This window comes from Gavia stellata, chromosome 6 (genome assembly GCF_030936135.1).
Source record: "Gavia stellata isolate bGavSte3 chromosome 6, bGavSte3.hap2, whole genome shotgun sequence".
NCBI lineage: Eukaryota > Metazoa > Chordata > Aves > Gaviiformes > Gaviidae > Gavia > Gavia stellata.
The window spans coordinates 27,535,156-27,547,795 of NC_082599.1; the positions used below are offsets into that span (position 1 = coordinate 27,535,156).

Here is a 12,640-nt window from a genome sequence, read left to right on the forward strand (position 1 = left end):
AATGTGTTCCATTTTAAACAAAATCCTTTGAAAGCAGTTTGGCTTAGAGACAGTTCAGGCATTCTACCAATCTGGAAGCTCCTGGGCATGCCAATCTAGGGTGAATTCCCCCAGTTTTAGGGGAATTGCACAAAGAAAATGTCAATATATATGGATATTGTTCTGGCATGCAGAAGGTCAGGTTGCAAAACTACAGGACTCTTAGCTAAATAATTCCTTTTACTTATATATGTACATTAGCCATAGCTTGTATCCTTTGTGGACAGCAGGAGATATGAAGCAACAAGATGTACGTGATGCTCAGCTCTTTATAACACTAATATATTTACACAAAACATTATTAGTGGTACCTTGAGTTGGCCAAAGTTAAACATCCCCTATTTTAAAGGACTTGCAGAAAAATAAAGTGCTTCAAAAATCTGACACGTCAGCAACATTACCATGGCTAGCACTAGTGTGGTAACCTGCTACTAGATTAAACTGGTGCGTGCCCTTGGACTTGTCAGCTTTTTGAAACTTACCTGTATCTTTAACTTAGCTCTCAGTTTGGTCATGCTACTTTGGTCTGGACATGTTTGTCTTAAGATGTCAACTGCATAACAGTTTATAAATAGGAGTAAAGCTGGAGAAGGTCCAGCTAGTACAAAATTCAGTTGCTTGTTTGTTCTGGGAAAAGGAGATGCTCTGAGAATGTCACTGCAGTGCTCTGCTTCTTAGTTCCTGACTTCCTGTTGAATAGAGTATTTCATGAGTAAAGATTTAGCTACTGGGAGAAACTTCTTTTTTTTCTAGAGTGTGAGTTCTCAGAGCAGCTGCATGTTATTTGGTTTCATGAAGTATTCGTTTATATTTGATAATATTCTCAGGAAGTGGATTAATCAGTGTACTTGGCTTACATCAAAATATTTATGTAGATATTTAGAAATAACTACAGAGTTCACTACATTCAGGCTAAATTTTTTTTTTTTTTTTTTACAGATTTTGACTAAATCAGTGTACAGTAATACTTTAAAAAAATTCTAAATCTATTTTTCCTACAGTATGGGAGATTATTTTCAGAAGTTAGGAGAAATTCTTGAGTGGCTCTAGCATTCTTCCAATCATTTCCTATAGCAGATTAAATAAGAAATTAAAATGGCTTTTTTTTTCTTTGCGGATATCGCAAAACAAATGGAAATATTGGAACTCGATACCACCGTCAAGTTTTGCTTGCATGCATCTCTTGCTGTGGTCAGTTTTCCTAGAGTAAAATCAACCAAATTGGCCATGATTTTTATATAATGTCTGGCTTTGCTACTTCATCATCGTTCAAAGTCAAGGGGCTTTTAACTAAAACACCTTGCATTATTTAATTTATGAAAAATCAAATACACATTAAGTTGACTAATATATATCCACATTTAAACGGTCTGTTTGAATGTAGTTATCTGTCTAGACAGCTGCTTGGTCCAAAAGAAACTTTTTAGCACTTTAAAAGTGAAGACTAAAGAAATAATTTAGCTTTATAGAAATAATGAAAAATAGCTACTAACGGAACAATGGAATCAGTTAATTAAGGGTCCTGCGACATACAGTTTCTGAATCTTTCTTTATTTCTCCAGTGGTCTATCAAGATTCACAATGGCAGCAACGAAGCCCTCACACAATATAAAATCAATATCACTTCAATTGCACCTCTTTTGGAAAAATTAGCAAAAAGTAGTGATGTCTACTGGGTCTTACAAGGTAAAGTAATGAACAATAGGTAACAATTTGTACTGTCACTGTCTGTTGAATCATTATTTTGTAGGATATGGAAAACTTAGTCTATACTGCATACTTGCAGAGTGAAAAGGGTGTTGGCTGAATTCAAATCTGGCCTTTCTTGCAGCCTTAACTAGCTGGTACCTAACTAGCTGTTACTAGTGATGGAGATTTTAAAGCTCTATCAGGAAAATCTTTTGCCTTCTGAACTCTTAATTCTTTGTTAGCTTACTCTCAGACTCGGTATACCAGGTCTGTTCTCCCTGTGCTGTGCTCCATACATGCCTCCTGGGAGTCAAGAACACAAGTGCATAGAACAGCTGTATTCCTGTGTTTGTGTTCAATTAAATTTTCAGATTACGTAAGTAATAGGAGAGGTTCAACAAGTGCATCTTCTGTGTGTGTCTAGAGTTAATAGACATACTCTAGAGCTTATAGAGTATTTAAGTCTCTAGAATGAAACTTGTTTCTGTACACTGAGCAGTGATGAGCTAAGATTAGGAGCCAGAAATCATCATTCAAAATGAGTCTGTGATATTTTTATTATAGCACCAAGCTTACATTCTTTTGCTTTTCTTCAATAAAATTAAGGTATGTCTCTGACACTGAACAACGAGCTCATAGGTAGAATGTGCTCCTGGTTTATCTGCCACAGAACACAGCATTTTAGCTTATCATCACCTCAGGTAGAAACATAGCCAGATGTTGAGCCCTGATAGGAATATACCCAGCTGTATCCTTACAGTCACATCTAAGTTCCTGTCAAAGATGGTTCTAGAGGTTAACCTGGATCAACAGATTAATCTGGTCGCATTCCTTTCAAAATCATATTTATCTATAACAGAAGCAGTTAGCTGTCAGACATGTCCCAATGTTCTGTTGATAAAGATCCAGTCCATTTAAGTAATCTCTGAGCTCATTAATGGAACAAACGAGGAAAAGCAGTCTGTACACAGAGTTGTCTCAACATTGATTGTCCAAAAGTAGGCATTGAGGTAGCTAAAGTAAATAAACTTAAAGCTTGTAGAGTGTGTTTTACCAGTTACAAACATCAGTAGCTTTTCATAGCAACTTACTGATCTCCAGTTGACTTTTTGATCTAGAACCCTGTATAGCTTTGTATTAAGCTCTACATAATCTCTGAAGCCTGTAGGCAATTAAGTGGTGTTTCATTCTTCTGAAAAACTGAAATTCTACCATCAGTTAAACTGGAATCAACAGGAGCAAGTGGAATATTCTTATGGACTATGACTTAGAGAAATGAGAAGCTGGTTTCCTCTGCAGTAACTAGGGGGTTTGAGAGATTATTTTTTCTTCCCCGTGTCTATTTTGCTGCCTATCTCTGTCCTCTCAGCTTTGGAGTCTTTCCTTGGGGGATTCCATTACTGAGAGAAGGCATAAGCAGCTCTGCCCTCCAGCCTTATATGCTCTTCGTGGGTTTGGGGAAATTAAAGAGGTATTCATGTCTGGCTAAAGCTTTCTAATCTATAAGTACATATGCATAACTAGGGAATGGTGATAAGAACATTTCATCATAAACTCTCGTTACTACTCTAGTTACTGTAATAGTCACTCATTCCTCCTTGTACATTTTTTCTGTACCATTAAACAATTTTGACTACCTAAATGAAAGTAGCCTGTACATGTTGAGCTAAGTATTTGTCAAGTAGAAGATTAATATGCCTGTTCTTTGTCCTTTCAAATTCAGACCCTGTTTATGAAGATATGCTGAGTGAAAGTCGGAAAATGATCACTAATGAGAAAATAGATGCTTATAACGAAGCAGCTGTTCGTATTCTGAACAGCAGCTCCCGAAATTCCAAAGCTAAAGTTAAAGTGTTCAGTGTATCAAAATTGATAGCACAAGAAACTATCATGAAGTCTGCAGATGGCCTGCATCTCCCTGAATCAAGCAGAGATACAGTAAGTGTTTTTATCACTGGTCAACATTAAAAAGTAATAATAGTAAAACAAGATTTTAAGTGAATGTTCTGAAATGGCAGACAATATGAATGTAATGAGGACCTACACATTCTTCAGGAAATCTTCTTCAGAAGATCTTATAGGTTGGAGGGCAGGCAGTTATATAGGATGTTTAAAAAATGTAATAGCAAAGACATTAGTGCGTAGCTATTTTAAAATAGCTGTTAATCCACTAGATCTTTTAGATCTTGAGTGCAAACTTCATGCCTTCATCTGCATGAATGAGTTAGAGTGATAATGATTTGTAAAGCAGTGCTAAGAAATAAGTCTTAAATTTTCCCTTATGTGCTCATATAATTTTGTTTAGTAAGGAGCATGAAAAGAGTAAGAAAACACACAATGTACACCTTCCTGATTGCATGGAGTGCCACTGACTTTAACCTGCATATGCATGCATGCAGTGAGCCCCTCTGAGCTTTGTCAGTCTGCCCTTTGCACGTTTCAGTTACTTTCAAGTACTGGATGAACTAAATTATCATCTCACGACAGGTTTCAGTCTCATTGTCATGTTTTAGAGACTTCCATTACTGTGCCCCTTTAGGACCCAAGTTTGTGAGCTGTTTTTCATGTATAGTCCATTAGGTCTTTGTAGCTCCTTTTACAGCCAGTAGAGACAACCCTTCTTTTGTAAGAATTAGGATTAGCTCTTTTTGCTTATCTCAAGAAGCTCAAGGGTTTCCTGTTTGGAAGAGATGTTTTGACTCTACTGTTGAATGCAACTAGGTATATGGGGGTACTGTGAAATTTTATCTATGTAACAATAAGGGAAAACTGCATATGTTTTATGTCAATGCCTGATCTAGAAGAAAGTTTCTTACGATGAAAATGTTCGCTTTTTTATTAGAGATTAATTGACAAAACTGCCTATTTCTTTGACAGAACGCGATGATTCTTATGAATGTCTACTGCAATAAGATAATGAAGCCCATTGATGGCTCCTGCTGCCAGCCTCAGCCTCCTCTCACTCTGATACAGAAGTTAGCTTTCTGTTTCTTTACTTTGTCCATTATTGGATATTTAATTATCAATTTAATTCATCGGAATAATTTTCGGAAGAACAAATCATGCACTGATTTGGAAAGTGGAGAGGAGAAGAAACCTGCCATCAGCACTCCTAATGTTTCTACTTTAGAGATGCTCTTACACTCCTTCTGCAAACTTGGTCTAATCATGACCTATTTTTATCTATGTGACAGAGCAAATCTTTTCATGAAGGAAAATAAATTTTATACACATTCATCTTTCTTCATACCAATCGCCTATATCTTGGTTTTGGGGGTATTTTATACCGAAAATACCAAAGAGGTAATGATCATGTTGACATCCTACTTATAACGCTGTTTCCCAGTTTGAGTGTAAATAATTGCTAAATATTGAAAGTTAAATTTTCAAAGTCAGTATAACTCATCTGCAAAAAATGCACTCACAAGTAGTATAACATTTGCAAGGAATTAGATGCAAAAGCTTTTTGAAAGCATATGGGTATGAGTGCTTTTAGCCATTGTCACTCAGTCAAATTTGAAGTGAGCATAGCTCAGATACAAGAGAGTGTAGAGCACATTAAAATCTGGTAGACCTGTGTCCACTAGACAGAAGTCTTTTACAATTGAGACCTATTTACCCATAAAGTGGTTTATTGTTTTGAACTTTTTCTCCTCATTTTGTAGATGTTCGTTGTACATTTTGGAATAGCAACACTCTTGTTTTGTTTTGCATTAGACTAAAGTGTTAAATAGAGAACAGACTGATGAATGGAAGGGCTGGATGCAACTTGTTATTTTGATTTATCATATCTCTGGAGCGAGCACTGTAAGTGATTTGAATTTTTTTTTTTAAAGTGGGAATGCAATTTGGGTATGTTACTTTGGAAGAAAGATAGTGCAAATGTGTATAAGAGTTGAATAGAATGAATAATTCATGCTCTTGTTCATGTAGTTTTAAAAATGGTATTAGCAGAATTAGTTTTTTTCTCAATTGAAATGTAGATTTCATTGATAATGAAATCTATGTTATGCGTTATTTAGCCAATGAAAAAATACATGGTTTCTTCCATGTAGAATATTACATTAGTTTATTTTTAATTGCTAGCAACACTTTATTTTTATGTTCAGAACTTAAAACTGCTGAAGGTAAGCTTTCAAAGATGCTTTCTTAACTCTTTCTTAACTGGTTACAGAATGTGGAAAGTGTAGAGCAATAAATAGCAGAAACTCATTTTAGCATCAGAGAGTTTAGGGCAACAAAAGAGCTTAGTAAGAAACAAGGAAATGCAGCATAATGTTTCTTTTCTTGGTTAAACTTGATTTACTGCAATGCAGAAAAAGCATAAAGTCGGGGGGAAGAAAGGAAAATCAAAAGCATTTACATGGCCATTTATAAAAGGTACTTTATTTTTCTCAACAGTTTTTGCCTGTGTACATGCACATTCGAGTTCTGGTTGCTGCATATCTGTTCCAAACAGGTTATGGACACTTTTCATATTTTTGGATAAAAGGGGACTTTGGTGTATACAGAGTGTGTCAGGTAAGAATATCTATTTACCGTTTTAATAAAGAAATTTCTTCGGATAACAAAATATCCATAATATAGCTGTACTCCCTAAATAATGTGATATGAAATTACTTAACTGAAATTTGCACATTAAAAATGGCTATTGATTATATATAATCTGACCTGTTTAATCGGTAGTGTTTATCTAGTACAAATACATATCATATAAATGGTACTTGCAATGTAAAAAACATAAGTATGTAGCCTTTAAAATATCAAGACAAATATTTTCCAATGTATAGCAATGGAGTTTTCATTGCAGTAGCAATTTACAAGATATAGCAATATATAAGTAATGATCCAGGCTGGCTGGCAGTAAAGAGGGATATCATTGACAGCTAATTTATTTGCTAAATCCTCCTAGATTTATTCTATAGTCACTGGTGAGTAAGAAATTTACATGGATAGCTGTGGTATTCTGAATCGCCTTTCTCCAGTTACTATTGAGAATAGATAGGCGGAGTGAATGTTCTCATCTGGTCTCCCCTGTTGGCCAAAAAAAAGATGGTTTTCCCAAATTAGCCAATGAAAATACTTCATTTTGCTTCTCTTACCTTGTTCTTACAACATTGGTCTGCTCCATGTTGGTATTTTCCTGTGTGTTTGGGTTTTTTTAATTATTAGTATGTTTCTATTAGAGTTTTCTTTATACAAGTAGATAAATGTTTGGTGAATCCAAGAGACAGTTCTGTACAGAATTTCTTTTTTTGTCCTATTCTGTGAATAAAGGTAATTATTCAGCATATTGGTTTGCTTGCTCCCAGCATGGCAAGTCTTGTAGATGGAACAAACATTGTCTTGTCTCTGATTCAAATTTAAGTCATTTCCACTTGCTTATTGTGAAAGCTTTTAATTTTTGTATGCATTCTGGATTTCTTCCTCACTTGTTGGTGAAATGAACAACTTTTTGGTTGATTAGTCGGGGCCATTAATAGTGTCCCAAAGCACATGTGGTATCTTTCTTTCCTTCAGATGAGTGATCTTTTGGATCTGTTAAAGAAACTCTTCATGTCGCTATTTTATTAAGTATCCAACTGTTTTGCATTGAAGTAGATTACTAATACATGAACAAGAGGCACCACTGTAGTATTTGTTACGTCTTTCAAGACATAGCAAAGTATCGCCAAATATTGTACATTACTTTTTCTTTCATTCTCAACTGAGAATTTGTTGGGTTGTTTTTTTTGTTGGGACAGTTAGCTATGTGTAACAGTATGTTTAACCATTTGATATATAGAATATGGTCAGAAACACTACACCCCTCTACTGTTTTGCTTTAGAAACATATGAAAATTTCACAAATGTATCAGATGTATCTGCTTCCTTTGAAAAACAAATATACAGGGTTTTTTTTTGTTCATTTAAAACCAGGTGTTTTTCTTGGTCCAAAAGCCTTTTCAGTTATGGGTTTGAGTTTTCAGATCAAAATGCAAAATAGGAAGAAAACAAATACTTTCCAGTCAGCTATATTGATTCTATCGGTTGTTTCCTTTTCCAAAGACAGTGTATTGGAGCCCACATTTGTTAATAAAAATAATTAATTTTTGCACCATAACAGTACTGGAGAACATACCTATTTTTGTGGGTTTCCTCCCAGGTTTTGCAGTGTGTGCTGTAGCAGTTTAGAAAATAAAAATAAATCTTTTAATTGCTATTAAGTGTTGTATTGTCATGTAACTCATGTCATCTTGCTTATTAAATGTACAACTACAGCCTAACTGCAGCACTGGTGATGACATTACCCTAGCTTTAACTGAGCTAGCCCAGGTGCTATGGGAGTGAAAGCAGAGAGGCATTAACAGCATCCAGCAACTGGAATACTCGGTCCCCAGCGTGGAGTCAGTTCTATTTTACCCTATTTTCATTGCTACCTCTACCCAAGTAGGCCAGCATAGGACAGGTCCAGTACTACATAATCAGCCTGCAGTCTTACATTGCATTATTGGTGTTCCCCGAGATACTTAACCGGGTTTCAACGGAAATATAATCAGTGTGTGAGGTATAAAATACATAGATATTTTCATATAATGCTAAAGAAACATATCCCCCATCTCTCTTAGCTTTGCTTCCCAGTTTATATATCCTCTGTCTTCTCTGACTCGTTCCAGGTTTTATTTCGTCTCAATTTCTTGGTCGTGGTGCTGTGCATAGTGATGGACCGACCTTACCAGTTCTACTACTTTGTGCCATTAGTCACTGTCTGGTTTATGATAATTTATGCCACCTTAGCTATATGGCCTCAGATAGTCCAGAAGAAAGCAAATGGTAAGGGTTTTTTTTTTCTGCTATAAAACATTTGCATGTTACTACAATGATAACCATACAGAAAATGGTATTGTTAGTAGATCTCAGTCTCTCTGTAACATAATCAAAATATGTTAAACAGCTGTTCACAGAAATACAGTTTGTCATAGATTAATTATATGTCAGCTGAGAAATGTAACAGCTGGTAACTAAACTCTGTCTCTGGTTACAGTCATATTAGAATACTTTTTAATAGGTTTTGACCATCAGAAATGTGTTTTATAAGAGTTGTAATATTACTGAATGCAAACTAAAAACATAGGTTACACTATCTATGCTAGCTGAGATTGTTGCTGTAGTGTACTAATGGGTATGACATGAACAGTGAGCATTTAGACTTTCCCATTCTCCAATGTCTCATCCATCTTGAGCACTAATCCTACCATATCCTGCCAAATAAGAACGTGGGGTTTGTTATCTTAGTGTCTTAGACTAAGTGAACTATCAGAAGTATGTCTTGTGATACAGGTATTTTAAACAAAAATTGAAGTGAAATCCCAATTTATTTTATGCATTGCAGTTCATTGACGAGCTGTCATCATGTGTTAAGTGCTTATAGTTTATTTCACCTGAATTAGAACTAACAGCCTTAAGAGTCTTAGATCCTCCTTCCCTATTGATGGAGTGATACCCAAATTTTGTAGTCTGGAGATACGACAATAAATATACCAAATGCATGCTAGGAATAGATGCTGCAAAAATATAATTAGAGAGTAGTTTTACAAGATCTTTCGAAGGCAAATAGCTCTAATATTTTAATTTTTTTTTCCCTACAAAGGCTTTTCTGTTCCAGATACAGAGAAATGACTATTGTGTACTTTAGAGCAACAGTGTACTGTGAAACTAGAAAATCTTTCAATGACAACTTTCACTTGTTTATGTCCCTGTTTACAGCTGTCAATTTATATGGTGAGAGAGGGAGATGATCTCTCTGTTGCTATGTTGAGGCTTGGGTAGAGCTTAGTATCAGTTGACAGCTTTGAGGAGCAAATTCTCAGGCTTGTCTTAACAAGATACTTGTCCTTAATGACCTGCAGTTGGGCTTTGGAGTACAGCTGGTACCTCAAAGTTTAATAATATATGCTCTACTTATTTCACATAACAAAAGCTGTTGGGGATGTTGTTTTATTTATTTATTTCACATTCAACTAGAATAAGGACTGCCTATGTAGAATGTTTGGGAAAGAAGAGGCTTTGAAATAGCATTTCAGTTCGAATACGTAAATTCTGCTTCTTTTTGTATTTATGTTGTCCCTGTTTTAGACATGAGGCTTAATTTAGGATTAATAGGTTGTTAATTGCTGTGAATGTTTATTTTAATTGCTTAAAGTAAAATTTAATGTGTAAGTGTAGATAGTGATAAAATATTGCTGGTAATATTTGAACATTTATTTATGAATGTTCACTAAGCATAGCTACACTACATAATTGACAATTACTATTTAATGTGTCCTGGGTTTTGCTATTGAAAAATTGATGACTGTATACTGATTAATTTATTTCTTCCTCAGGGAACTGCTTATGGCACTTTGGTTTACTGCTGAAACTGATTTTCTTGCTGACATGTATATATTTTCTGTCTTATTCTCAGGTTTGTGAATTTTGACTATTAACAACCTAAGAGTAGTACCTATCACTACTTTTTAATGTGCTCATAACTTGCATATTTGCTCCTGTATCATAAATACAGAAGGAAAAAATGGAACCTTTCAGTTTCTTTTCGTATTTGAATTGGTGTGGATGCTGGAAAAAACACAATTCTGTATGTTACTCATTTGTTTGTAATGCTTGACATATTGTCAATATACTACAATAAATGTAATAAATACAAAGGTCTATGCTTTGGTTTTAGGGTGGGTTTTTTATATGCTTAAAGTTACTGGGTTTTGCTAGCATACGGTGATACAGACATCTGTGTGTCTTAGAGACCTAGTGTTGGCTTTGATACATTATCAAATAGAGACTGGTTCTCATGCTAAATTAGTGACTTACTGCATGCTGTAAGTATAGCTGCCAGAAATAAGGGCATAGTTTGTCGCTCTAGGATTTTACACGGGGGTTTGTGTGGTTTTAACCCCTCATTGGTTTCAAGCCTGTTGAAGAGTAGCCTTCTGTAGAGTATGCATTCGTTATCCCAACACATCAGTGGATCTCTCCCTTTAAGCCTGCAGTACAAAATGGAAGGTGTGCCAGTACTTTATGGGAAACAAAACTGAAACCCTCTCTCATATGAAGAAGTCTTTTGGGTTTTTTTTCTTTGGGGGGGGGGAGAGTGCCTTCTAAGGAAGCCTGTTATTTTGGTGATGCCACGCAGCTAGTGAAATAGGCATGTGATAATAATAAAGGACAGCATATTGATTTAAACTTAGTAAATATGGTTGACATCAGTGTTAATGCTTTTGCCATGTTTATTTTTTACAGGGCGCATTTGAGAAGATATTTTCTTTTTGGCCACTGTCCAAGTGTTTTGAACTGAATGGGAATGTCTATGAATGGTGGTTTAGGTGGAAGTTGGATCGCTATGTATGTAACATTTGCATGAATTTATACTGGTCTTTTAAGTGTATTTTTTAATTTGGGGGGTGGAGGAGGGAAAGTTGTTTTCCCTTCCTCCAGATAAAGCAGAAGTTTGTCCCAGTGGGTTGTTTATTAGAAGACTGAGTTGCATCTACCTTACTTCTGCAAATGTCTGTCAAAGCCTGGCTTAAAATATGGTGTTGACTTATTTGGTGCTGGATCCTGCTTAGTTTGCTTTTAAAAAAAAAAAGTCATAAAGTGACCTAGATTTGTCTTTTCTCAAAAATATTACTGCAAAAATTTAACACCTGTAGCACTTCAGGCTATTGAAATACAAGACGAATTATTGTGGTGGCTTTCTTAAATATATTTTTCTAAAGTTGTATCAATTAAGGATATATCTCTTTTAAGGTAATCTTTAAAACATTTTTAAAATCAGGGTCTTGATGCCCAAACTAGACTATTCTTGCACATATTTTTAAATGGTTTTCCAGTGGAAAAGTGCTTTCCTTCCAGTTACTGACCCCCAGTGTGGGGGGATAGAACAGGGAGACACTGGTCTTTTTTTTTTGGCTTCTTGGTAAGGTAAGTGGAATGTCCAAGATGGGACCATTTATCTCCTAAGTTTATCCTTTACGGGATTACTTGCACACTTCTCCCTCTGGCAGCCTTCAGTAGCTGAAATTTGTGGAGCACACACTTGTCACATCCTGGGCTGCTCCCATCAGCAGTGCATACTCCATTGCGACGTTTCAGACTTGGAGCTTTGTTGCTTGTCAACAGTGTGTATTCTGTGATGCTGCTAAAGAGGAAGTCCCAAAATAAATACAGAAGACAAGCACCGCATGGGCCCGAAACAGCATCATGTTGCTAGCTAACGAGAGCTTGGCATAAGATCATAAACCACTCTGCTGAGGAACTGTGTCTGTGAGAGAGGAAAGCACTTGTAGTGCTTCTTGAATGTTTTCACCTGCCAACTTGGGTGAAGGCCAGAGACTCATGGTTTTTCCTCAGAGAAAGCCCTTTTTAATGCTGGCATAGATTGCAGAGAGGATAGTAGGTACTTGAAGCCTTCTTGAAATTTCATTGTTGTGTGAATTTCATTGTTGTGCTCTGTGAAACATTAGTAAGAGTACTTTATTTGTAGTTTTTGAGTTGAGTTAAAAATGCAGTTTATGACAACCTAGTGTAGAAAGCCTGTTTCTGTTTGCTTCAGTAAATCTGGGGAAGGACCCTTTGACACCTAGGCTTTGATAATACAAATAGTTTATCCTGTAGCATTTCTGTTAAGAGTTTGTACCTGAAGTACATGCAAAAGCCATGAGATACTCATTGCATTCTGTTTGTCTTCTACAGGTGGTTTTTCATGGGATGCTGTTCGCTTTTATTTATCTGGCATTGCAGAAACGTCAGATGATTTCAGAAGGAAAGGGAGATCCTCTTTTCTCCAACAGAGCTTCAAATGTTTTATTATTTATTTCAATTGTATCCTTTTTGGTACGTACCTAGTATGACTAGTATAATCAGGTTTGTAAATCTCTAA

At 35.7% G+C, this 12,640-nt stretch overlaps 1 protein-coding gene across 1 annotated transcript in view; it reads left to right on the forward strand.

The window, feature by feature from the left end:
- CASD1 (CAS1 domain containing 1) overlaps window positions 1–12,640 on the forward strand; it is a 34,149-nt gene that overhangs the window by 15,169 nt on the left and 6,340 nt on the right. The window contains exons 7-15 of the mRNA XM_059818595.1: window positions 1,602–1,725; window positions 3,452–3,666; window positions 4,606–5,031; window positions 5,446–5,535; window positions 6,130–6,249; window positions 8,385–8,541; window positions 10,092–10,171; window positions 11,002–11,103; window positions 12,454–12,594. Coding sequence (XP_059674578.1) covers window positions 1,602–1,725; window positions 3,452–3,666; window positions 4,606–5,031; window positions 5,446–5,535; window positions 6,130–6,249; window positions 8,385–8,541; window positions 10,092–10,171; window positions 11,002–11,103; window positions 12,454–12,594 — 1,455 coding nt within the window. The remainder of the gene's footprint in view (window positions 1–1,601; window positions 1,726–3,451; window positions 3,667–4,605; window positions 5,032–5,445; window positions 5,536–6,129; window positions 6,250–8,384; window positions 8,542–10,091; window positions 10,172–11,001; window positions 11,104–12,453; window positions 12,595–12,640) is intronic.